The sequence below is a fragment of the Lepidochelys kempii genome, chromosome 5 (genome assembly GCF_965140285.1).
Source record: "Lepidochelys kempii isolate rLepKem1 chromosome 5, rLepKem1.hap1, whole genome shotgun sequence".
NCBI classification, from domain to species: Eukaryota; Metazoa; Chordata; order Testudines; family Cheloniidae; genus Lepidochelys; species Lepidochelys kempii.
The window spans coordinates 81,783,612-81,811,399 of NC_136384.1; the positions used below are offsets into that span (position 1 = coordinate 81,783,612).

The 27,788-nt window shown below is 43.4% G+C and overlaps 1 protein-coding gene across 1 annotated transcript in view; it reads right to left on the reverse strand.

The window, feature by feature from the left end:
• FBN2 (fibrillin 2) overlaps nt 1-27,788 on the reverse strand; it is a 254,203-nt gene that overhangs the window by 125,046 nt on the left and 101,369 nt on the right. The window contains exons 12-19 of the mRNA XM_073344871.1: nt 18,573-18,692; nt 17,848-17,973; nt 16,495-16,617; nt 13,779-13,901; nt 8,789-8,941; nt 8,003-8,056; nt 4,476-4,601; nt 1,788-1,913 (exon numbers count right to left, since the gene is read on the reverse strand). Coding sequence (XP_073200972.1) covers nt 1,788-1,913; nt 4,476-4,601; nt 8,003-8,056; nt 8,789-8,941; nt 13,779-13,901; nt 16,495-16,617; nt 17,848-17,973; nt 18,573-18,692 — 951 coding nt within the window. The remainder of the gene's footprint in view (nt 1-1,787; nt 1,914-4,475; nt 4,602-8,002; nt 8,057-8,788; nt 8,942-13,778; nt 13,902-16,494; nt 16,618-17,847; nt 17,974-18,572; nt 18,693-27,788) is intronic.

A 27,788-nucleotide genomic window follows, 5' to 3' on the forward strand; every position in this document is an offset into this window, starting at 1 on the left:
CTATTATATTGAAATGTTATACCAGGAATTATAGTCAGAAGCACTGTGTTGTATAAGTTTAAATAAATCAAACTTGCTCACTATTTGTATTTTTATATTTGATGCAGGCTGGCTAAACTGATCATTAATTTAGTTAATGCACCTTTTAAACTTAGATACAAGTTAAAAAGTGTCCATTCTTTAGAGTTATGAGTTGAATTTTCTTGATGATTGGAAATGACTCTCAGGCTTCTATTGATATCTCCTTGAATGCTCCCCTGAAAATCCAACCCTATCACAATTTTATACAGTGACACCTAGATCATAGGCCTAGTTTTGTTTTGAATTAATATGGTAATGTGTCTTGTTATGTTCTCAGACTGAAAACCCAAACTGGATGGAGATGTCCTTTATAATTACATTTCAATTATTTCATCTCAGTTGTTTGTGTCCCGGTAAATTGTTCAATACATTAGCAAGTTTATGGTCAGAGTTAAGCTTTGAAGTTAAATATCAAGATGAAGAAGCAAATGTAACATCTCTCTTGGTAATATAATGTCTGTCTGCAGCAGACTCAAGACTCTAGAATATTAAGCATAGAGAGAAAAATCACTTTCACTGCTAAAACTATTTTTAAAAAATATGAAAGCTTAAAACTCTCAAGAATAAATTTTAGCTAAATACTGTGTATAGTATTCTAAGACAGCATAGGGATCAGTACAGTATAAATCCCTGGATATGACTGATAGGAAAAGACTACTCTGAAAAGAGTGCAGTTGGATCTTTAACACACAATGAGAGCAGACAGAACTTCAGTTTTCAATGACTGCATGGAACACAATTCCCTTTGAATGGAAAGGGACTGAGTTGATCCTGCCAGGAACTGAACCACTGGTTCATGAGATTCTAAGTATTCCAAAGCTGACGCCTTCAACTTGCAAACCATTCCCTTTGGAAAAGGGCAATTCACAGTGAAAAATCCCTTACTGTGATAATATTGAATTGTATAATTCAAGTGGCCAACCCAAAAACAACACTGAAAGTTACCAAAATTCCACTATTCCTGGTAGCATTATACATTTCTGTTCAAAATAAAACAGAAATTAACACCTCTGCACCAACTTCATTTATCAGCCCAATTAATGCAAAATTGATTTTGGACACAAAACATTCTCACTAGCTTCCAGTGGCTATATTCTTAATTGTATCATTTGTGATATTGTGTGATATTTGTATCATTCAGGGCAGAGAGCAATGACAATTTTAAAAATATAAATATTTTGCAGCAATAAAAGAACAATATCAATAGTCAGTAAGGCACAGATCCAGGATCCACTTAATACAATGGAAATATAGCTATTGACATCAATAGTAGCAGGATTTAGCCCTACATGATATTCTCTTGTTCAACATCGGGGAAGATGAGGAAGACTGGACTTCTGGAACTAAAACAAACACCTTTATCAAGGCCACAAACCAGAGATCTGCATTCACAGAATGTTCAAGAGATAAATGTGCATTTTCTTTAAACTTTCTCTTCAAAGTATTCTGTCTAACAAAACATACTGTTGTGTAGAAAATGAACTGGCTATATTGGAGGAAATTCAGTCATGCCCCATCATTCTAAAATAATTCCACTGAGAGCAATGACAAGATGCATTTTTTGATTTATACCATAATATAGGCCTTTCCTTCCCTTCATTGTTTTGTATCACCATGAGTCTTCTCTGCTCATCTCAAATGCCAATACTATAATATCACTGATTAGATCAACACTATCCAGATGGCTCCCACTTCAGCATTTTTACCTTCACACGTGTCAGTCTCACTGCTGAATACATAACCCTTTGGACATGTACAGCTGTAGCTTCCAGGTGTGTTTCGACACAGGCCATTGTCACACAGCAGTCTGTTCACTGAACATTCATCAATGTCTGGAAAAGATCAGGTGGACACATTAATGAACAAGTCTGCCCTCCTTTTCTCCAAGTATTATTTTAACTGTACTCTCAGCAGCAGTTGTATGTCTCACATTCAGTTTTCCGCATTTGTATCTGAACAAGGAGAAATGCCAATACTTGGTTTCAAGAAGTTAATAAACCTTCAAATTCCTCTTACCCCATATTCTATGTTACACTTAAGAATTGTCACAACTAGTTTGTCAGTATATATCAGTTTTTCAGGAAAGCACAGCTTTATGTCCTCCGGCGAACATGGCGACTTTGGGATATTTGGCTGTTTATAAACAGCCATGATTATTGCACTCGGATTTGTCTGTTTGGCAGCCAGTAGTGATGTTAAACATGCTTTTAACCAAATTTCATTAAGAGTTGCATCACTGTGCTATTCCTTTTTTCTGTGCAAAATATTTGCTATCAGAGAAGGTACAGTAGGAAACACCTACACTAATATCCACGTATAAAAAATACTCTGCTACACTCCAACTGATCACACACTGAAATATCGCAACCGTGAGTGTTTCATGAGTGTACATATTTCTACCTATCTACTGACTGATAGCAGATATATTACCACAAGCTAACATTAAAGCTGGGAAGCCAAGCACCAAAAAATCCAGAAAACCCAAAAGTTAATGTTGCTCCTTAACCTTACTTTAGACTTTTGCAAATCTTCTATAATATACATTAACAGACATTATTACTGTAAACTGCTTATGCTTAACAATGAAAACAAAAATATAAAATTTTATTTTTTTAAAAAGTTATTCTGTGATTCCCATTACTGTAGTATTTTAGCACCTCACAAACACTTTATCCTCCCAATTTTCCTGTGAAGAAAGTGCTATTATACAGCTGGGGATGTAAGAGAAATTAAGGGCTTAATCTAATTTCAGTCAAAACCAATAAGATGATTCCAACATACTTCAGTGGACATTGAATTGGACTCCAAGTGAGTTGCCAAAGGTCACACAGGAAGTCTGTGTCAGAGCTGAGAAAATAATTCAGCATTTCTGAGTTCCAGTTCAGTGCTTTAACAAAGCCATCCTTCCTCTCATACAATGTATGTGCAACTTAAAACCGTAGGAGCAACCTTTTGGTATTTCCTGTGTTTTGACTGCTTGATTTCTCAAGGTTAATGTTACAGTAAAGAAAAGTTCTATCCCCCTCTTTAACTGACAATTTTTTAAAAAGAAGCAAAAAAGGACAATTACGTAATTAGAGAGACAAGGTGAGCAAGGTAATATTTTTTACTAGACCAACTTCTGTTGGCGAGAGAGACAAGCTTCCGAGCTTACACAGAGCTCTTCTTCAGGTCTGGGAAATGTCCACAGAGTGCCACTGCTATGTACAAGCTAGAACAGGTTGTTTAGTGTTAACACATGACAACCGTTTTCAAGTACGTAAAAGGTTGTTACAAGGAGGAGGGAGAAAAACTGTTCTTCTTAACCTCTGAGGATAGGACAAGAAACAATGGACTTAAATTGTATCAATGGAGGTTTAAGTTGGACATTAGGAAAATCGTCCTGTCAGGCTGGGTAGGCACTGGAATAAATTGCCTAGGGAGGTTGTGGAATCTCCATCATTGCAGATTTTTAAGAGCAGGTTAGACAAACACCTTTCAGGGATGGTCTAGATAATACTTAGTCCTGCCATGAGTGTAGGGGACTGGACTAGATGACCTCTCAAGGTCCATTCCTGTCCTATGATTCTATGGTATTTCATGGGACCTTTCAAATGGAAGTGGCCAGTTAACCCTTCTCCAGTCATGGGCGAAAAGGAGAAAGGGGGGAAAAGCTCAGGGTGAGGTGTGTGGTTTAAATGGGTTATAGACTGCTGTAATAGACCAGTGTCTCTATTCAGTCCATGATTTTTAGTGTCTATCAAAGTTATGCCAGGCTTGTCATCTGCAGGTGTTGTGCAGGTTTCCTTTAAGGATGAGGACTGAGAGGTCAGATATAGAATGATCACCTTGTGAAAAGGTGAACCCACAGTCGATATGGTGTTTTTGTCTTTTAGCATTTTTCTGTGTGAATTCATTAGAGAGCATAGTGATTGTCTCATTTCACTCATATACTTGTTACTGGGGCATTTAGTGAACTGGATGAGGTACACTACATATTGTGATAGGCTTGCATAGGACCCATGTGGGAGGTGTTGACCATCGCAACACTGGAGATGTGTCTCTAGGTTTTGCATCTGTTGTTCTGTCAGAGTCTGGTGCTGCTTTGAGTTGGTATGGTCTGTTCTGTGGGGAGCTTGCTTCTGATGACAAACCTGGAGAGGTTGGGATGTTGTTTGAAGACCAGAAGAGGAGGTTCAGGAGACATTTATTTCATGCTGTGGTCCCCATAGAGTACCGGTTGCTCCTGAATATACAGACTGAAAGGGGTAGATTTTCTAAAGAGATTTAGTGCTTTCTCATTGTAGCTAAAGGTAATAGCCACTTCTCTCACATACTAAAGGCCCTCTCCTGCTTCCACTAAAATCAACGTGAGTTTAATCATTAATAATTAATTAATACCTCAAATAACTTACCAACACAGTTCCTTCCAGAGGGATCAGGTTCATAGCCACTGTTACAATTACAACGATAGCTACCACGTAGATTTTCACAAATTCCATTGGAGCAAATATCAGGATCCAATGCACACTCATTAATATCTGTATCAATATAATAGAGAAAATTAATGCAGCTATATTACACATTTAATGCTGTGAAACATCTTATCTTGGAATAGTTGCACACAGAAATGCCTCTAACACAAAATATTTTTTAAGTGCAGTGACTATGGATTCAGGGCCGAAGAGCCATTCTTTGCACATTTCATCTCATGGGATCCAGGACTTTTTCCACATTAACAAAACAAAACATTACTCTTTCTATATGTTGATTCCTGTGGCTTATATAGATCCATTCAGAAACACTGGAAAGGACAACAAGGATGCCGGGCCTGATTGTTATCTCACTTAAACTTCTTTTACACTGGTGCTGATTAACAATGGTGCATCTGTTTGTTCAATATCTTCATAAATGATCTGGAGGATGGTGTGGTTTGCACTCTCAGCAAATTTGCGGATGATACTAAACTGGGAGGAGTGGTATATACGCTGGAGGGCAGGGATAGGATACAGAGGGACCTAGACAAATTGGAGGATTGGGCCAAAAGAAATCTGATGAGGTTCAATAAGGATAAGTGCAGGGTCCTGCACTTAGGACGGAAGAACCCAATGCACAGCTACAGACTAGGGACCGAATGGCTAGGCAGCAGTTCTGCGGAAAAGGACCTAGGGGTGACAGTGGACGAGAAGCTGGATATGAGTCAGCAGTGTGCCCTTGTTGCCAAGAAGGCCAATGGCATTTTGGGATGTATAAGTAGGGGCATAGCGAGCAGATCGAGGGACGTGATCGTCCCCCTCTATTCGACATTGGTGAGGCCTCATCTGGAGTACTGTGTCCAGTTTTGGGCCCCACACTACAAGAAGGATGTGGATAAATTGGAGAGTCCAGCGAAGGGCAACAAAAATGATTAGGGGTCTGGAACACATGACTTATGAGGAGAGGCTGAGGGAACTGGGATTGTTTAGTCTGCAGAAGAGAAGAATGAGGGGGGATTTGATAGCTGCTTTCAACTACCTGAGAGATGGTTCCAGAGAGGATGGTTCTAGACTATTCTCAGTGGTAGAAGAGGACAGGACAAGGAGTAATGGTCTCAAGTTGCAGTGGGGGAGATTTAGGTTGGATATTAGGAAAAACTTTTTCACTAGGAGGGTGGTGAAACACTGGAATGCGTTACCTAGGGAGGTGGTAGAATCTCCTTCCTTAGAAGTTTTTAAGGTCAGGCTTGACAAAGCCCTGGCTGGGATGATTTACTTGGGGATTGGTCCTGCTTTGAGCAGGGGGTTGGACTAGATGACCTCCTGAGGTCCCTTCCAACCCTGATATTCTATGATCTGAGATCAGTATCTGGCCTGCAATTTACGTGTACACAGATACATACTCAAACACTTTGTTAACCTTGCATTAAAGATTGTAAGATATCCAAAGCTTTCATAAGAAAATTTAAATCAGTGGAATCTTGTCTACTTATGGTGTTATTACAAATCTATAACCAAAGTTCACTAACCTTGACTAAATCTTGGGGAACAGTTGGGCACATTTCATGCTACATCCTACCTCCCTGCAGCACAGATTTCCCCTAACAGGTCCAGGCCATCCTTTTCCCTTAAGAGAGTTTTTTTTGGTAGAAGTTCAGTACCCACCTATGCCCTAACTTTTCTGATGTCTTCAGGGAGCAACCAGGTCCCTTGATCATGAAGGGATCTATTCTATTCTATTCTATTCATGAATAGAATGAAGGGAGCAGGGTTGGGTGACTGTTACTGCAGTGTGGTAAAGTCAGTATGACTAGAATGGAGAGACAAATGGACTTGACTAGGAATGAGAATTGTCTGTAAGAGGGATTTCCTGCCTGCTCTCAATAAAGGGAGCAGATGAGGAGGATAACACTGCTTTGGTTGGGTTAGAAGGTTCCGGTTTGAAGAGGTTCAGTTTTCCCCTGCTTTGGGGGATGGTTTAAGCAAGCCAAGTTCCTCAGAGTAAGCAGCAGCAGGGTCCTCTGCGAACCTGTTTTCACTTGTATGAGATCCACAGCAAAGGTTACAATTTTGTTCAGGCCTCCCAGGGATAAAATATAAATTAAAATCCATTTTGAAGAGATTAATCTTCTGCAGGCACCTTGCAAAGACTACAATCGGTCTTATATCCCTTGTGAGGAGTTACAGCCTTTAGGTACTGAACAAAGACTGTAACCTCCACAGAGGACCTCATACAAATTCCCATAGTTCGAAACTGCAGCATTGCGGAAAATGGTTATTTCTCTTGTGAGATTTTCAGTCTCACCAAGTGGCACTGGTGGAGCTTATACAGTCAGTAAACCATAAAGTATTCATCTCAGAGAATTTACAAACTCTGCTTACGCACTTCACGTTACTTACAACTTCAGCAAGACACTAAAAATCAGAGCCTGTAAAATGATAAAACTAGGCCCATAAGCTTACACTATTGAACAGAAATAACATTTTCTTTTTTATTTAAGTATTCTTTTTAAATGCTAACTACGCTATACTATGGATATGAGTCAGCAGTGTGCCCTTGTTGCCAAGAAGGCCAATGGCATTTTGGGATGTATAAGTAGGGGCATAGCGAGCAGATCGAGGGACGTGATCGTTCCCCTCTATTCGACATTGGTGAGGCCTCATCTGGAGTACTGTGTCCAGTTTTGGGCCCCACACTTCAAGAAGGATGTGGATAAATTGGAGAGAGTCCAGCGAAGGGCAACAAAAATGATTAGGGGACTGGAACACATGAGTTATGAGGAGAGGCTGAGGGAGCTGGGATTGTTTAGCCTGCAGAAGAGAAGAATGAGGGGGGATTTGATAGCTGCTTTCAACTACCTGAAAGGGGGTTCCAAAGAGGATGGCTCTAGACTGTTCTCAATGGTAGCAGATGACAGAACGAGGAGTAATGGTCTCAAGTTGCAGTGGGGGAGGTTTAGATTGGATATTAGGAAAAACTTTTTCACTAAGAGGGTGGTGAAACACTGGAATGCGTTACCTAGGGAGGTGGTAGAATCTCCTTCCTTAGAGGTTTTTAAGGTCAGGCTTGACAAAGCCCTGGCTGGGATGATTTAACTGGGAATTGGTCCTGCTTCGAGCAGGGGGTTGGACTAGATGACCTTCTGGGGTCCCTTCCAACCCTGATATTCTATGATTCTATGATTCTATTGCTGAAAGTACTCCAGTAGGGTCTCATCCTGCTCCCTCTGAAGTGATGGGAGTTTTACTACTGACTTGGATGGGAACAATTCTCATCCTTTCTTAGGAACCTTTGATTTATTTTAATGTTGTACCATATTTAAAACAACATACCATATCTTGAAAAAAGCCTTTAGCCACTTGTATCTTATGAAAAATTCAAATGCTGAATTATACTTTTGAATATTTGTTTTACTTTCATTATTTTTCATGTCTCATATATATAAAGAAAAAAAATGCAACATTACCTCGTCCGTCCACAGTAATGCCTACTCCACTGCTACACAGGCCATGGAATTCGGCTACTCAATTGAAACAAAAGTTGTATAAAAAAAGTTAGTTCTAAACCTCCAAGTACATACTTGAATAAAAATTGTGACATCATGAATGAAACACTAAAAGGAAAACTATGGTATTATCCTCTCAAAAGTACCATCTCCTCGACAGCTTCACAACAGGGCAATGTCACCCCAGAAAGCAACATGGACTGTTCTCCAAAATATGGTGATATGAATACTGTTTTCAAGGGGAATTTGTGGCAAATAAACTGTTTCTTCATGTTCTCTGCATTTTCCTGTTACTAAAGATGAGTGAACTAGTTCTTATTTAAAAAAAAAAAAGGGGGGGGGGGTTTGAACATCAACCCCACTACCAAAACTGAATAGTGACTGTACTTTACACTGGACTGATTTTTTTAGGGAACCTACAGCTCCTTGTCCAACGCCTGTAAGGTACCTTTTCTCCTATCCAACATAACCTCTTCTGGCTCACCCTACACTTAAAGATAATTATGAGGCCCTGCTGCATCTATCTAGAGCTTGGTGTCTACTCCCTGAATTCTCACATAGTCTGGACAGGTCTGAAGTCACTCTACACAGCACTGTGCATGGAAGAACATAGAAAAACATTCTTCTTTTGTTCACATTAAATACTACAAGTTTAGATTACCTTGAAAACAAATGCTATGAATCTGCTTTGAATCAGACTTATTAGTCTATGTTAGCTGTGAGATCAGAAGAATTATGCAACTTTACCTGAGTTCTTGGCAGGACATGGGTGACATGGCTCTCCAAAGCCATAGTCTGGATTGGCACAGCAACATTCAGATTTTGTCACTGCCCCAGGGAAAGGGCGGACACACACTCCTTTTTTGATTCCTCCATAGCATGTACTGCGCATGTGAGTATCTAAGAAAGGTGAGGCAGAGAAATAATTATGTATTCTTAGACTAGGAAGGATATGAACGAATATTCTTTCAATAAGAAACTGAAATCAGAATCTTATCCAGTGAAAGGGATACATTTTGTCCTGTACCCAGGATGGTTCACTTATAAGCCACTGAAAGCCAAGTGCCTGCATCGAAGAACAGAATTTGGCTCTAAATAGTTATCTGAATGTTCCCATTCCAAGTATATGTTCCCGTCTGTGGTGTATGTTCTTTCCAAACTCATCTGTCATTGGAGGCTGATTTTGCATGTTTATGTTTAATTGTACAGTAACTTACTCCATGAAAAGTCCCATCAGACTCAGTGACATTACTCTTGAAGCAAGATAGTACTCAGTGTAAGTGTGGCAGAAAGGAGCCTTTTGATTGTAAGTTCTTTGATGCACCTTTCAGCAAAATGCCTATGACATTGTGAGTACTACTAACATAAAATAAAATAAAATCAGCCCTATGTAATGTGATAACTTTCAGATTACAAATACTTTTCTGGGAGCTATAATGTCTGAATAATATTATTCAGATCATTCAATGAATCATGTAGCATAGTCAGATAGAAAGCTCCTGTGTCTGATCCTGGAATACAACTTTCTAAACACCATACAGGCTCCTTGAAATTCTATCCAGAGGATTACATATGAATGAAATTTTTGTTACACACTATTTGAAATAACCTACTTTATGTCTGGAACAATTATATCATCTTTTTGTAAAACTGAAATTCCCAAATGAGTCATGAATCTGCTTCATGATTTCTTGGCATCTTAAGGGCATTTCCTGTTGAAACTGTAATATTTATGGTATATCTTTAAGAGGTACTAGTGATAACCCATGGGTATGGCTCTATGAGTGAGGTGGTCAAATGTGTATGTGGTTCTCGCAGAGTTGTGCTGATTCGTGCATAGGCTGAACAGTGGCAGTTGGGCCAAGTAATCCCTCATCTCTGCAGTCTCCCTCATACACCCAATGAAATTACTCTATGCAAATCAACTGGAGAGTAAGAGTACTGATTAGTTGAGTTACCTCTGCTATCACAATTGTCTAGAATTCTTGGTATGACATAGATAGATGCCTTTCCGTAGCTGTCACACAGCTGTAATTCATAAAATCAAAATAGCCAACAACTTAAAACCTGGATGGCAACAGATTGCAAATCCCAGCAATGACAGGATCTGAGGATATTCTAAACAAAAAGAGCTCTGAACATGCATGTAGCTGTTTATATTACTTCACACTGACTGAATAGACATTCTGGGCTTCAGAGTGACACAAAGTGGCAATTCTGGAATTTCATCATAAGTAGCAGCAGCCCATCTTGAAAGCTCCAAAGCCATTCAGTTACTGTGTGCCATGCTATAGCATCGCAAGTGGCTAGAAAAAGGCAATTCTCAAGTAACAGTCCTTGCCACAGATAATGCAGATGCAGGGTCAGAGGGATGAAACCAGGGCACTACTAGCACTTGAGGCCTGTTGTGCTTTCCTCTTTGCTCTCTTCACTTTCCTCTCTCTCTCAACCACTTTTTTTCAGTCTCTGACTCCCTGCTGCAGCACAGTCCTCCGGTGTAACCTGTGCTAACTGAATATTCCCAGCTTGATGCTGACGTTCTCAAATTCTTTTTGCAAAATGTCCTTGAACCTGTGTCTAGGTTGGCCTAGTAGCCTTAGAGCATCTGCAAGTTCTCCATAAAGGAGATCCTTTGGAAAGCATGCATTCAATGCAGATGACCAAGCCAGCAGAGATACGTGTTTGAGAATGATGACTAGGCTTGGCAATTTTGCTTTCTCAAGTACTTCGGTGTCATGGACATTTCCCACTTCATATTTAGAATACAGTGAAAACAACAGGTATGTAAGATGTTTAGCCTTTGCTGAAGCCTGCTGGAGGCAGTCCATCACCATACAGCAGTGTGCTCAGAACGCAAGCCTGGTAAACCTGTATCTTGGTGTTCAATGTTAGTTCCCACGTGCTTGGTCAGCTGGCCGAACGTGGTGCACGCCTTTCTGATGCCAGAATTAATCTTGTTATCTAGAGATAAGTTATCCGATACAGTAACTCCCAAATAGCATAACTTGTGCACAATTTCTATCATGGTGCTATTAAAACTTCTGGTGCAGTCAAGAGACCTTGTGCCATAATCAATGTCTTCTTTAGACTGATGGTTAGTCCAAATTCACCACAAGCTAGCACAAAGCTATTACATAAGATTCCTCCCTCCTTCTTCTCCAAACAAGGAATCTTATTATATAGATATGTGCAGCTGTATATGCTCGTATGTGAAATACTGTGCCAAGCTGGCCTTACAATTTGTAAAAGCCCCAAACTGCCGGAACGCTGCGGGTGGGAGGTAAAGGAGAGCACAGAAAACTGAACACTGGGTTGCTTCCCACTACTGTCTCACTGCCAGAGTGAGAGATCAGACCGGCCTGAGCCCCAAAATGTGTGGACCACAAAAAGTTGCTGCCTGGCTCGTACTTAAAGCTGGCTCTGCAACTGTGCCCTAATTGTGAAATCCCTAACACAATAAGAATGGTGCTGGGAGTTTACCATCTCAGGCTGTCTGTGCTCATTTCAGTACTTTATTGGCAATATTCATTAACATGATATAAGCAAATATCATGGCTGCAACATCAGTGAGAACAATTCTTACTTTTAATTCTTGGTTTAAACCTTAGCATAGGTTTAATTAACTATAATAAAATGCCTGCATTTATTAAAATACAGTACATATTTAGTATTCTCATTTAGAAATAGAGTAAAAGAACATTCTGCTTTTCACATGAACTTCCTTTCACTCCTTGCACCATGCAGACTTTTCCTATTGGAGTTTCTAAATGGAGTTTGTAATTGAAGGGGTTAGACTGAGCTGGTACTTGGTGGAACACTGTAGTGGTTTTATTTTGGTAATCCCCCAGCTTCTGCAGAATTAAAATTTTTGTTTTAAAATAATATAAAAGTGCTTAGCCCTTATGGTTATAGAGATACCCTTCCAAATATTAACTGATGCAGTACAATCTTCCTGTGTCTGTAGACAGGCAGGTAGGAATAATGGGCTACGTCTTCAGTATATGGAGCGAACATTAGTTTTAAGCCACCTTTGTGTTATCCCAACCCCAGGGCCCAGTTCAGAGTCAGGATTGTTCTTAGTTGTGCAGGCTTATAATGTGCATCCAATGAAATGAGCTGTAGCTCACGAAAGCTTATGCTCAAATAAAGTGGTTAGTCTCTAAGGTGCCACAAGTACTCCTTTTCTTTTTGCAAATACAGACTAACACAGCTGCTACTCTGAAACCTCTACAGGGCCATAATTCCAGCAGAGAACAGAATGCTTCAACCTTGGTTCTTTATATCTCTTTATCCTTGATCTGATTGAATAGTTCTAAGTTTGCTGATAACTGCTGTATTATTTATCTCAACTACATTTATCTTAACTTAGAAGCATAATTATGACAATTTAAATGTTGGCTAAATTAACTACTTCACTGCTGATTATTTTAGCAGGAACATCCGGCTATTTTGAGATTGTGGGCACAGCTTTGGTGAAGTACCACCACATTCTTCTTCCGATCTGATCCCTCGGTAATAGCAAACAGCGAGCTACACAAAAGAAAGCTGATAAAAAGCCATCAGACAACATCTGCTAATACCCAATAATTATCTAAATTTCCATTTTTCCAACACACATCATTAAGCACAGTGAACATGCACATTTACAGTATTGTGTTATTTTTAGTTTATTTCCTGTTAGTTTATAAGCCATATGTGTGTGCATACACAACAATGGGCAAATGGACTTCCCCTAAACCAATGATCTCCCGTATGCAGGACTAATTCTCAGGAGGAATTCTTGCATGGAATTGTTCGCTCCTTCTCCACAGCAGATTTAGAGATTTGGTTTCTCTCATTATTCGCAGCTTCTAGTCATACCATTGAGACTCAGACGTTTCCCAAGGACAAGGATTGTTTGACTGAGTTAAAGCTGGATTAGAGTGATCACTGGAGACTACACAGTCAGGGACAATTATGCATGACCTACCACATCCTTTCTATCTCTAATTTCTATGATGATGATGATGATGATGATGATTTTTCAGACTTCACACACACCTGATTTGGGCCACTAAAAATCATGTATTTCAAAGGAGGAATTCATTCTTTCAAGGATTGTTAGTAATCATAAGATTTTTCATTGGATGAAGCTGAGAGCTACATTATTTGATACCCTCAGTTTAAGAACAGAGAACCTCAGTTTTTTCCTTAATCTTTTTTATCTTCTAATTTTCAGCACATTGTGCAGCATAATTTCATGCCACCAAACACAGTGATTATGAAATATTTATGAGTCCATATAAAATCATGTTTACTTAGGTTGCATTTTTATGATAACTTACTATATTTCTCCTGCTGGAGTATTGTTTGCTTTACTTGATCTTCATAGGATGAGATAAAGAGGTGAAAATGAGAGAAACAATATATTCAAAAAAATACAACTCCTTCCCCTCCCCTGACCAAAGTGGTTTATTTTTTCCAATGATTTGGGGTAAGTGACCAGCACTAGAGGAAAGGGTGAGATGTACAAGTGAAAATACTGACTCAGGAATGGAAATGTATTTAAAAAGACACAGATCCCGTAATCACAGACTATCAACCATGTGGCAGAATGAATCCTACATAATTAATTATTTTAATCAACAACAAATGTCAACATTAACAAGAAGAATGTCTTGATTTTTTTAAAATATTATACTTTGATATATCATAATAAGAAGTCCTAATTGCTTTTCATTGAAGAAGTCTCACTTACCTACACAAACACGGCCATCAACCCCAACCGCCAGGCCTGGTGGACATTCACACCGAAAAGAACCTTCCGTATTGATGCAATGACCATTCATGCAAATTCCTGGCGTCTGGCATTCATCAATGTCTGCCCAGAGGGAAACATAATTCACTTATTGTTATTTTTGAGTAAATGTCATTAAAGCATTGCTTCTTGGTACTATAGTAGTTGAGGGATTGTTAGCATTTCCCTGTTAAACTTGATATGCAAGGTCTCAGCCAAAGGGCATATACTTTAAAACAAACTTTCAGAAAAAATGTGGAGTCTAGAGGTATCAGAGATTCTATATTTAGCTTGTCAATTGCAGATTTTTCACTTTGTTTTCCGCCATTTATTTCACAGTAATATTGTGTTTTAAAATTGAAGTTAGAATACAGATAATTATGGTATAATTGTCTTTTAGCAAAGCCAGTGTTTCACTTAACTTCACTAAGGACATGATGCTGTTCCCCGTGGAGTCAGTGACAAAAAACTCCTATTAACTTCAAAGGTGCAGGATCAAACTCTGTAAAGAGAGGTTTACTTTGGCCAGTAATGCAATTTTCACAGTGAAGTACCGTATAATGAAACAATTTGGATTTTCTATTTAACTCTAAATGGAGCGTCACCAATATTGATTTATCTCACTTCGTTTTTTCTAAGACACCTGTTATTGCAGTATCGAAGTACTGAATTCACTATGAGATGGTTGGACAAAACATTATATTGTAATAAAGTTCAGTACTAGAACATTGTCCTGTAGCAACCATTAATATACCACAGTCAATCTTTTAGGAGTTGTTTCATGGTGATGGGGATTTCTCATTTTTTTAAAATAAAAACTGATTTTTAAAATTCAAAACCTGGTAAGACTATAGTTTTGTTGCTCTCTCAAGCCTGACAATTTATTTGTGCTATTTAAGAAGTAAGGAAAGGAAGTCTTCTCCTTTTATGAACTAACACTTTGTTACTCAATACCAATCTCATACCACATTTGAGTTAAATCAAAGCCAGCTAACCTCTGCTCATGAATCCCATTCATTAGTTCAGGCAGCCTCTTTCTTTTTCCCTGTTTTCTTTATTCTCAGCAAGTTTACAGGTAATTTGCAACTCAGAAATATAAGAACAAGTCAGGATTTCTCTTCCCCCTTTCTCTAAAATTTGATTTAAATTACATGGTTTAACCCTACATTTTTTCTTTTGTCTGCAGACAGTGTATATCTGTGCAACTGAAAAAAAGAAGTGTGGATTCATCTTTTTATGGTCAAGTCATACTAATTTTCATCTAAATGAACAGCTTAAAAATAACCTTTGAGTGTGAACTGGAAAGCTACAGGTTTATTTTAAAAGGAACCAGATTCACATAAGAGCTCCAATTTTAGTACAGAAAGAAAAAATGTTCACAGACAAGTTTGGTCATTAAATACCTTTCTACTGAAGGCCCAATCCAACTTCCACAGTTGTCTTTAAATGGAGTTAGATTAGGCTCCATTCTTTAAATGTTCAAAATTTTCCTTTTCTCCACAAAGAAGCTTGTGTTTAGCCCTACGTGATGGTGTCCTAATAAACATTATGTAATTCTAGAGCAGGGGTGGGCAAACTTTTTGGCCTGAGGGCCACATCTGGGAATAGAAATTGTATGGCGGGCCATGAACGCTCTCAAAATTGGGGCTGGGGTGTGGGAGGTGGGTGAGGGCTCTGGTTGTGGGTGCAGGCTCTGGGGTGGGGCCAGAAATGAGGTGTTCAGGGTGCCGTAGGGGGCTAAGGGCTCTGGGGTGAGGCTGGGGATGAGAAATTTGGGGTGCAGGAGGGTGCTCCGGACTGGGATCCAGGGGTTTAGAGAGCAGGAGGGGGATCAGGGCTGGGGTAGGGGCGCAGGAAGAGTCTCAAGGATGCAGGCTCCGGGTGCTGCTTACCTCAAGAGGCTCCCGGAAGCAGTGGCATGTCCCTTCTCCAGCTCCTACATGGAGGCGCAGCCAGGTGGCTCTGCACACTGCCCCATCTGCAGTTATCACCACTGCAGCTCCCATTGGCCGTGGTTCCTGGCCAATGGGAGCTGCGGGGGTGGCACTTGGGGCAGGGGAAGTATGCAGAGTAGAGCCCCCTGGCTGCCCCTACACATAGGAGCCAGAGGGAGACCATGCCATTGCTTCCGGGAACTGCGTGCAGCTGCCCTCAACCCTGCTCCCCAGCTGGAGTGCAGCAAGCCCCAGACCCCGCTCCCCAGCAGGAGCTTGAGGGCCGGATTAAAACGGCTGGCAGGCCAGATCTGGCCCATGGGCCGTAGTTTGTCCACCCCTGGTCTAGAGCAACAAGCAAATGAAGTGGGAATTTACTTTTGAATATTCATAAAAAGTAAAACCTTTGAAGCTTTTTCATATTGCTACTCTTGTTACTCTTTTTTGAAGTGTTTTACAGAATAAATTACAGCTACATTTCCCACAAATTTTCACAAGCCAATTTGTCATTCATACAACCACTGTATCTTGCACACCATTATTACATGGTTCTGTAATTTCTTTCTAGAATTACAATGAGTATTTTAGGCAGCTTTAGATGCCTACTGTACCAAACTAGCAAGATACTGGAAAATTATTAAGTCCATGTGACAAAAGATTTGCATTCTTACATGATTCACTAGACAGGAAAAGGTGGTTTCAATTAAGATTGTCCTAATGCGTTATCTCACAATCATACGTACCAGTACAGTAACGCCCATTTGGAGCCAGGACAAACCCTGGTTTGCAGATACATTTGAAGCTACCATCCTCATTTATGCACATCCCATTTAAACACATGTTGGTGGTGGTACACTCATCATGATCTGCAGAAACAGAGCACAGAAAATGACTTATACCCTTTAGCCTTGAGGAAAGAGAAGCAGCAAAACATCAGAGTTAGAACATCATTTACCCTGAATATTTCAACAGAGAAGGCCTGGCAGTAAATGGTGACTCCTCTTCCCTTAAGAGAAGGGAGAACAAAGTTCAACTATCTTAAAGAATTCAAAGCTTGTTGCAGCTGCAAGTTTCTCATGACACTTTTTAACAGAAATAAAAATACCCATCTTCTTTAATACGGCAAAGTAGTAAAACTCAGGCTACGGGATTAAAGGGAGACATGCTGTTTCCTGAGAAAATCTTATTACCTGTGGATTGCATCACATATTAGAGTCTGCCCCGCCCTGTCAACAGGAATTGCATGGTCCACTCTGTACTAAACTGTGTGACTATCAGAAATTATCAGAAAGTGAAACAATTTATGCTAAGTGTTTAAATACGAAGGAACCAGCAAGTATAACCTTCTTCCTAGTCATTAACAAGAAATTATATAAATATATTATAGCATCTAAATGCCTTTATATTAAATGTATTATGATTACAGTTATTGCAGCAATAACTAAAATGTGCTACGTGCGCTACAAACTCCTACCAAGACACAGCCCCCGCAGCCAGAGTTTAAAATCTAAAAATATGAAACTTACAGTTCAGAAACATGAATAGGCCACTAGCCCATTATGGGGATAAACCGTGACAAGCCCTTATGTTGGTGCAAATTAGGAGGAGGGGAAAGCAGGCAAGAAGCCTTACTGCTTGTACTACCCTTACAAACACCTATCACAATTGCAGGGTTTTTGCTCAGGACAACACAAGGACTGCTTTCTTGATATTCTTCCAGAGGTGAACCGTAACCTAAAGGGGGCAAGTAGGGGTGTGGAGGAGATGGGATCACAGTTTTGACCCTCACTTCCCCTTCTACTCCAGCCACACCCACCTATGCACTGGGTCACTCAGGGAGAGACTGCACCCTGCGAAGGTCAGTTCCTTCCTGAACTCCCTTTGGGATGGTGCAGCTCCATAAACCACCTACTTGGTGCAGCTCCTCACACTGTCAACTTGACCCCAGTGAGGCTCTGGCACCTCATACCAGATCTTATTTCACAAAATTCCATCTTTGAAGATCAAAAATACTGTGTGAAATGTAACTTCTAGAAACTTTAAACCAGAGTCTCTCTTTGGCTCTTCACCCTTATATAAAGACAAGCGCTCCATACCAACACAGTTCTTTCCATCTGTAGTTAGTTCAAACCCAGCATTGCAAATACACTGGAAACTTCCATCAGTGTTCACACACCGGCCATTTTTACAAAGAATGCCATTTTGTATGCATTCATCAATATCTAAGTGAGAGAGAAACACATCATTAAAAAAAGCCTAGGAGTTTCAATGAGTAAACAATATTAAGAAAACATTGTACCTCACAGCACTTTACACGGTTTCCATCAGATGACTCTCCATCAAGGAACTAAAAGTGACACATTACTAGCTATTGTTTTTAAAAGAGCCTGACAGTAAATATGACCTAGAAAGAAACATTTTGAAGATGAGAAGACCTCATTCTCCCAGTATGTATATAGCTTTATACTGTCAAACATTCATTATGCTGCTATAAGACTATTGAACAGTGTTAGTCTATAGTGATGTTCAATAATTAGTCTATTAAAATATGCATAGCCTTAATTTTCTGTGTATTCTCCAATTTAAACCAGTTAGCCAAGTGAACTGGGTCACCGGAAGGAAAAGATGAACAGCAAAGACCAAAAATTAAACCATTATTGTATCTACAGAATTAACTCAAGGGTAGGCCAACATTTCAACTGTAATTAAAAAGCAATTACATCACTGTCATGGTTTACTGAAAAAGAGAACACTAATAATTATTTTCAGAACTCCAATAGAATCTGATAGAGTATGCAGAAGTGTAAACAAATGTTCTTACCAATGCAAGCTTGCTTGGTAGGAGTTCTCTGGAAACCTGCATTGCATTTGCAATAATAGGATCCAGGTGTATTAACACAATCACCATTAGTGCATGGGTTTGACGTGCACTCATCAACATCTGCTGGCAGCAGAAAATAAGACGATTAGAGATTTCACAGCATAAATTTTCTTTCAAGCACAGCATTTTATGATTGAAGAAATAAGGTAATTAACAGTCAAACACTGAAGTTTGAAGCCTATTCTTGGTGCAAAATTATTACTTCCCTAAACACACACACCTATTCTTAGTCTAACTAAGAAATCACATTTTCAAAAAGGAAGGGAATACAAATAGTATTTTCTCTCTCTTAAATGTATCCTAAAAGAGAGAAGAGAAAAAGAAATCTATGAAGAATTTGAAACTCCTAGCCTAACAGAAGGGAAAAATCCTTTGTTCAGCTTCACATTCAATTGTTTAACTGAACAACCACTTATTTTCTTTCTTTTGAATAATAAGGTGCCTACAACGCAACAAGCAAGCACTAAGCACTTAAAGAAGAGTATTACCCAGCACAGACACAGTTTAGGTCAGATTATGGCTTTAAGACATGGCATGTACTATGGGAGTGTGTGGAAGGGCCACACAGCAGCAGGACTCCTTAGAGGAATTCCAGCTGAGATAGCAATATCTGTGCACCGCATCCTGATTATTGAGGCCCCCAACATAAGGATGAAGGAAGTCTAGTTGTATCCTTTACCCACACTTTCACACCTGGGAGCAGCCAGATACAATCTGGCTCTTAGGTGGGATGTAGTTTGCTTGCCTTCCAAATGATCTCAAACTTGGACTTTGTAAATAACATCTGACAGTAAATCTCAGTTCATTACACGTTGGAAGTAACTGGCTGGAATGGGAAAGGTAAATAAATGAGGTGATTTATTTTTATCCATTTTCTAAATGAACATGTGCTGTTGGAGTTCCACAACATACAAGTGTTGTTCTAGGGTTGTTCTGAGGCTGAAAATCGCAGCAGTCGAGCTTTTCTACTAGCTAAGGCACAAGCAAGAACACACACTGCACAGGATGCAATAGTGAATGCTCACATTGTTGTAAATAATTGCAAGTACATACTACATTTCAGACAGATATTGGATTACACAGAACAGTGCTTTTAGCAAGTTGATTTATAGCAATATTTTTGGCTGGATGAATTTAGGGCCCTCTGGTAAATAGCAAAAAGAATAAAAGAAAAAAATAAATGAAGGATTCAGACAGCCCTTCTCCTCATGCAAAAAGCATTTAGCTCTTTAAAACACTCACATTTGAATGTGCAGTTGATAGCATCGCTGCAAGAAAGCCAAAAGAACGAAGCAAAATGAAGAAAAGAGAAAAAAATCAAGGAATTAGAAAGAATATAGAAAGCAGTGACTGTAACTGCTTTTCAGTCTATATATGTTTGGATAAGCCATTTGTTGTCCTCGAATAGAATTGTATGTATTTACATGAGCTCCCCACTCAGAGGCAACTCTACAATTCTTGGCCATAAAGAATGTTTTATTTCCATGTGCAGTGGACCAATCCATCCTCTGGATATTTTGGCTCAGTGCTCAGCCAGCCTGCCCAGAAGGATTGCTCATAATTTCTTCAGAACAAAGCCCCTCAACTGTAGATCTACTGATAGTATGTCAAACTCTGAATTGGAGTTTCTTATGAATGTTTTGTCTAACATCCTAATTCCAACAACTTCTATTATGTATTTGTCCTGCCCTAGTAGAGAGGAGGAAAGGAGCAATTTATAAATATATACACTATACTCCTCTACTTTGTTATGGTTTCTAGTATAAAAAAGATTTTTTTTTCTAGAATAAAGTTCTCAGCAAAACTTGTCAGTTGCTTAACTGTCAAAGCAAATTCATATGCATTACCAACTACTCTCATTATCAATGAATTCATAAACCCCAGAGAAGGAAAACAATACTCCCCTATGAAATAACTGATTTAAGCTTAGAAAATCCCTTTCAGTCCATGTGTGCCAGATGACTCCTTGTATTTAAATATGAATCTGGGTTTTTCCTATATTATTACATGCTAGTGATAAAAGGGGCTCAGGCTAAAAATATTCTAAAAAAAAAAGTTAACCTTGAGTTCAGGTTACTAGAATGGATATCCCCACCAAAGCAAATTGTCAAACGCAAGGAAATAAGCATTCAGACTATAAAGTCCTCCATCATGTATACTCCCCACATCATTTTCCCTTTTCAACTTCAACTAACTCCCTCTGTTGCCCACATCTCTCAATTTTTAAATATTTAATCGGCAACAGTGAGCAAAAATTTCACTAAAATATTCTATTGAAAGTTTGATTGTTTTCTGAACATTTATTGCGCCAAATCAGAGGACAAAAAAAGTATGAAATACAGGTATTTGAATCCACCTGTAAGTACAAATCTCAACACAACTGTAACTGTGGTGTTGCTACTGATGCTTCTACAATATTTTTACCATTTTATTGAATATGTTTTTGCAAATACAGTGATAACAAGGAAGTGTTACTACAACACAGATTTCTATCAATTCAGAAAGAGGAACTGATGGTCCATTAGACTGCTCAGTATCAGTCCAGTAAGGATTGTTGTGAACTTTATCTTTTTAACAGTAGACAATGATTCATGATGAAAACTGTACAATATAATTGGAGGACTGGAAGTTGTGTATAAACCTACCCTTTTGTTCTGGCAGGACCATTTTGAAAAAAGTCATACTTTCTTTTTCTGCCTTACCCCACGAAAATTCTTTAATAATTTTCTGAACTTCTTAAAATATCCTTTGGGGTTTTCCCTGGGTGAGGAGCCAAACAGATTATAATAGTCTGGAAAGAGTGTTCATTTTTGTATTATTAACCTTACCCCATACAGTGAAATGTAGCTGTTCCCAATGCCCCAAGCCTGTTCTTTCAGTAACCAGAAGAGAATCCAAATTGGATTTGAACAAGTCCTTTAGCTTAATTTAATTTAATGTATATCATTATGCACGGATATTTCATTCTGTTAAGTTCCCACTTAAAGTCCCATGTTCAAACTCTTGGTTGACATACAGCATTTGCATTCAACAGTCAACAGTTAACTATAGCATTTGAAAAGGAGTACTTGTGGCACCTGAGAGACTAACCAATTTATTTGAGCATAAGCTTTCGTGAGCTACAGCTCTCTTCATCGGATCCGATGAAGTGAGCTGTAGCTCACGAAAGCTTATGCTCAAATAAATTGGTTAGTCTCTCAGGTGCCACAAGTACTCCTTTTCTTTTTGCAGATACAGACTAACACGGCTGCTACTCTGAAATATAGCATTTGAGACACTGTGATTGTTTTGCTATACTTCAAGCAGGAGATCTCAGATAATTCTGCTTGGTAACTGTTGACTTTTTAATGCTAATTGCAATATACCCTGTACAATCCCTCTGGAATCCACCGAATTACTCAAAATGTAGATCAGTGCAGAATGAAGCCTCCAATTAGCATTTTGAGATTTTAACACCTAGATGGACTTGACCCTATTGAAATCCTTCTTATATACACTGCGACAAAGTTCCTGCTCTACCTTGGTGGGTCTTGCACTTATTGGTGGATTTGCTCGCCTTGGAGCTTCACAGCAGCCGTCAGCTTGGCCTTTTTTCTGAATTTACAGTCCAGGACAACTCCTCCTGTGTCTGACCAGGAGCTGGGAGGTTTGGAGGGAACCCGAGCCTGCCGTCTACTTCAGGTTCCAGCGCAGGGCCCTGTGGAATGCAACTGTCTCGAATGCCTCCTGCAACAGCTGTGCAACAGCTACAACTCCCTGGGCTACTTCCCCATGGCCTCCTCCCAACACCTTCTTTATCCTCACCATAGGACCTTCCCTCCTGTGTCTGATAATGCTTGTACACCTCAGTCCTTCAACAGTACACGTTCTCACTCTCAGCTCCTAGCACCTCTTGCTCCCAGCTCCTCATACACACACCACAAACTGAAGTGAGCTCCTTTTTAAAACCCAGGTGCCCTGATTAGCCTACTTTAATTGATTCTAGCAGCTTCTTGATTGGCTGCAGGTGTTCTAATCAACCTGTCTTAATGGTCTCCAGAAGGTTCCTGATTATTCTAGAACCTTCCCTGTTGGGAAACGGGACGTCCTTTGCTTGCTCCCCAGCTATCTGCTTTCTATTCTTTCCTAAAGCCCCCTGGCCTGGATTTTTCTTACTTTTTGAACCTGCCTTAGTTCCCCCCTCCGATCAGGCCAGACGCTTTTTGTTTTGGTTTGATTTTTTGTTGCTTTTTCTTCTTGCCGTTTACGTGCTGGTCGGCCTCCAGCACTCCCCCCCGCACGCCTGCTTTCGAGCTCAGCTATTTGCCTCAGCTGAACCCCCCCGGAGGAGAGGGGGGAAGATTGCCGATTTTGCTATCCGGAGGGGGGAGTGGAAACCCCCAGACCCAGCCGTTTTGCTGTCTGTTTGGAATTCCTTTCTTATCTCGGCCCGCTGGAAGCCTTGGTACACAGCCAACAAGCTGGAGAAGAAATCACCCAGGGAAACTACAAATCATCGTGAAGGGGGCCGTAAGACTGAGTAATTTTTTGAATTATACTCTCGTGGGGGGGAGTTTGACTGTGTTTTAATTGCGTCTGTGGTGGCACAGGGGATGTGGCACGGAGCTGCCCCCCAATCCATCTGTGTCCTCCCAACCCCCATACTACGATCTTCACCCCCCCACTCCACCATCTTTGCTGGCTTTCTAACATCTGCCTCTGGACTCAGCTGCTCGCCCTGATTCCACTGCGTGGGCCAGAAGCACCAGCCAACCAGACAGGACTCTCTGGACAAGCGTACGGTGGTTCATGGCCCCCCCCTCCCCTGAACTGTCCACCCCACAGCTTGTCACTTTCTACCTGACCCCAATTCCTGTTAATCACCTGCCACCGCCCCCGCTGGGGCACTGGCAATGGAGGGCACCGGAGTGACCTCCGCCGCTGCCATGCTCATCGCCTCTCCAGACTCTAGGGAAGCCCCCCCAGCCAGCGGGAAAGGCCAGGGCAAGAAGAAGGGGAAGAGCCCCGCTAAAACCACCAGGCCCTCCATGGCAGGGGCCACCCCCACTGCTGCAGCCCCGCCACCAACCACAGCATCCTCCCTCGCTGCCCCCTCCACCAGCTCTGCGGATGTCCCTCCCTCAGCCCCCAGAATGTATGCCCAGGCAGCGGCAGCCCCCCCCGCCTGCCACCTCGTCATCTCTCCCACCCACCGCCTCCGCCACCGTCAAGAGCGGCTGGGGCCCCTTTCCCACCAGGACAAGGAAGCATGGTGCCCGATGCCTCCTGTTGCCCGCCTCGCTCCACGTGCAGACCTACGTGCGGGCATTGGTGAGGGTGGTGGGGCCCTCGGCCATTGTGGCGGCCTCCAAAATGTATGGAAAGGTCGTTTTCTTCTTAGCATCGGAGGCTGCCGCCCAGGAAGCAGTGAAGAGGGGCCTGGCGGGGGGTGGGGGCGGTGTTTGTCCCTCTAGAGCCGCTAGAGGACCTGGGCGTCCACCTGGTCCTGACCTCTGTCCCTCCTTTTCTCCCCAATGCTGCCCTGCTACCTGCCCTTTCCACCCTGGGGAAACCTGTTTCTGTTATCAGCCCTCTCCTGTTGGGCTGCAAGGACCCCACCCTCCGTCACATTTTTTCCTTCCGCCGGCAAGTGCAACTTTTACTGCCGTTGGCGGTGCGTGACGGAGTGGCGTTCGAAGGGTCCTTCCTAGTCCCCCACCAGGGGGCCCGTTACCGGGTGTACTTTTCCACAGGGGAAGCAGGGGAAGCCCAGTGCTACCTCTGCTGGGCGTCAGGGCATGTCCGGAGGGACTGCCCCTTAGCCCGGCAAGGAGGGGCACCTGGGATCCCCAAGACCCGGCAGGACATCGGCCCCGTCATTGCCGATGCCCCTGGCCGCCCAGTATCTGAACCTGCCCCCCCTCCTCTTTGGACCACCGCTACTCCCGCTCAGGCCCAAGGGGCACCTCCCCTACAACGCCCAGACGAGCGGGAGAGCCCTGCCCTCACTGCTAACAATCTAGCAGGGCCCATGGAGGAGGGTGGGGCAGAGATACCACCAGACATGGGAGAGAGCCTGCCTCAGGGAGAATCCTCCCTCCCTTATGCTGCCCCACCATTCCCACCCACAAGTCCCTGAGCCATCGCCTTTACCCCCTGACACGACCCCTGCTAACCAGCCCCCAGATGATGCCATGGAGGGCTGAGCCCTAGGCCAGGAGAAGCCAGGCAAGCAGAAGGCTCGAGCTCCGCCTCATCTACCCGAGGTGGAGGCCCCCCAGAAGACTAGGAAAGTGGGCACAGATGCCGAACCTTCCGCTTTGCCCATGAGTGTGTCCCATCCACCAGTGTCAGCCGGGAAAGACATGGCAACACCGGAGGGTAGTGTCTCCCCTTCACGGGAGACCCTCCCCTCTGAGACCCTCAAGGAAGCCCCTTCTGTCCTGACGCTACCCAAAGCCCCCGTGAACCCCGAGGCAACCGTCATGGCGGGTTCCAGTGGGGAGAACCCCACGGTGGCGGAAAGTGTCCTCTCCTCCATGTTCGAGGAGATCGAGGCCTTAGATCTGACCCCGGTTGCCCAGGGGGAGGACGACCTTTTGCCAGCATATCTCTATCTGGGGGACCTCACTCCACCCCTCTGTTCCCCATGCTCCCTCCCCTTAATTGCTGCTTCTGCTCCCACCTCCGAGGAGCCCCTGGACTCCTCCACCAACCCAGCCGCTGATGGCACCCCACTGACAACCACCGAGCCTGTTCAGGTGACAGCCGGCGCCACGCGGCCGGGACACGAGTCGCCAGGGGCACCCCGCGTTGGTGCGGAGCAATCGACTTCCTTCCTGGGCAGGGGCCCTACAGAAGATAATCCACCTCCTCATGCTGTGGCCGCTAAATCCACCACAGAGCGCGCGCCCAGTGTCACTGAGAGCTCCCTCCCCACCCCCTTAACTCTTGAGCCTGATCGGGAGGCGCCACCATCCAGCTGCTTGCCTCCCGAAACCCAGAACCTCACGTCTGCCCCTTCCCCCACCCCACCCAATTTACCTCCTGCAATGTCATTGCCGCCCCCGGGGCTGTCTCCTTCTCTTTCCCAACTGATGACTGCCAGGGAGCGGTCTTTGTGTTCTCTTGCCCCCACCCATTAGGAGCTGCTATTTTCCCTCCACCGCCCCCTATCGCCCCAGAGCTTGAGGTGGGCCTAGAAGCTCCAGCCCATCAGGCACCCCGTCGGGGGTCCGCACCCTGCTTGTCCGTTTTAGTGGACCACAGGGCTGCACCAAGGGCCCTGCTGGGGAACAACTGGGAAACCGTAACCCCACCCCCCCATGAGCTGCGAGGAGAGCTGCGGAAGTTTTTAGAGGATGTCCGCGGCTCCCGCAACAAGGTACAACTTGCTCTCCAGCGATGGGGGGACTTTTCTCAAATCCTCCGGGCCACAAGGGCCCTCATGCAGGAGGGTAAAGGGACGGGGAAGCAGGATGCCACAGTCTACTAGTGGGTCCACATCTTCTGTGAACAATTACTCACCTACGGGATGGGTCACGGACTGCTGCGTGGCCTGCTGGGAGATGCGAGAGTCCCTGCCAGTGAGGACCCCTCCCCCCCGACCCTCCCCATGACACCTCTCACCATCGCAACGTTGAACACCCGGGGTTGTAGGATGGCTCTCTGCAGGTCCCAGGTGCTCTCCTTCCTTCGGGAGGGAGGGTACTCTGTGGTTTTCCTGCAGGAGACCCACACGGACCCGATTGCCGAAGACAGTTGATGGCTGGAGTGGGGGGACAGGGTCTACTTTAGCCATGCCACGGTTCGACAGGCTGGAGTGGCGACCCTGTTCTCCCCGACCTACGGCTCGAGGTGCTAGGGGTTGCCAAGGCCGTGCCGCCTGCTGCATCTCTGGGTCCGTATGGAGGGGCTCGTGGTTAACCTCGTTAAGGTCTATGCCCCGACATCGGGCCCGGAACGGCTGCAGTTCTACCAGCGGGCGTCCGCTTTCCTCGGCACCTTAGATTCTCACAAGTGCCTGGTCCTAGGAGGGGACTTTAATACCATCCTTGACGAACAAGACCACTCGGGGACCGAGCAGAGCCCGGCCGCCGCCGCCACCACCATCCGGGAGATAGTCGAACATCACTCCCTCGTGGACATCTGGGGTGACCACCACCCGGATGACACTTCCATGTTTACCTTTGTCCGGGTGGAAGCCCATCGGTCGAGCCACTCCCGGTTGGACCGCATTTATTTATCACGCTTCCATCTCTCACGAGCCCATTCCTCCAGCATTCGGCTGGCCCCAGATGATGATTTTCTGATCATCATCTAGCCACCGCGACAGCCTCCCTCTGTGCGGAGAGGCTGGAGCCGGCCTACTGGCATTTTAACAACAGCCTGTTAGATGAGGGCTTCATGACGTCCTTCCGGGAATTCTGGCTGGCCTGGTGAGGGCAGCGGCGTGCCTTTCCCTTGGTGCAGCAATGGTGGGACCTGGGGAAGGTGCGCACCAGGCTTTTCTGCCACGACTACACCCAGGGCACCAGCTGATGGAGAAATGCGGTGATAGAGCAGTTGGAACGGGAGGTCTTAGAGCTGGAGAGGCGTCTGGCCACCAGCCCCAAAGACCCGCTCCTCTGTGGAGCGTGCCGGGAGAAGCGGGAGGAGCTCCGGGCCCTCGAGGACCATCGGGCCCAGGGCACCTTTGTTCAATCCCGCATCCGCCTCCTTCGGGAGATGGATCGTGGCTCTTGCTTCTTCTATGTTCTGGAGAAAACGAGGGGGGCCAAGAAACACATCACCTGCCTCCTGGCAGAAGACTGCACCCACCTCACGGAACCGGTCTAGATGTGTGGGAGGGCCCGAGCCTTCTACACAAGTCTTTTCTTCCCAGATCTGACCAACCCTGGCACTTGCAGAGTGCTCTGGGAGGAGCTCCGTACGGTCAGCGCAAGCGAATGAGACCGGCTAGAGTTGCCTCTCACTCTGGCAGAGTTCTCGGAAGCCCTCCGTCGTATGCGCACTAATAAGCCTACAGGCATGGATGGGCTGACCGTGGAGTTCTACCACGTGTTTTGGGATGTCCTCGGCCCAGACCTAGTCACCGTCTGGGCTGAGTCTCTGCAGAGCGGGGTCCTCCCTCTTTCATGCAGGCGAGCTGTGCTCGCCTTACTGCCGAAGAAGGGG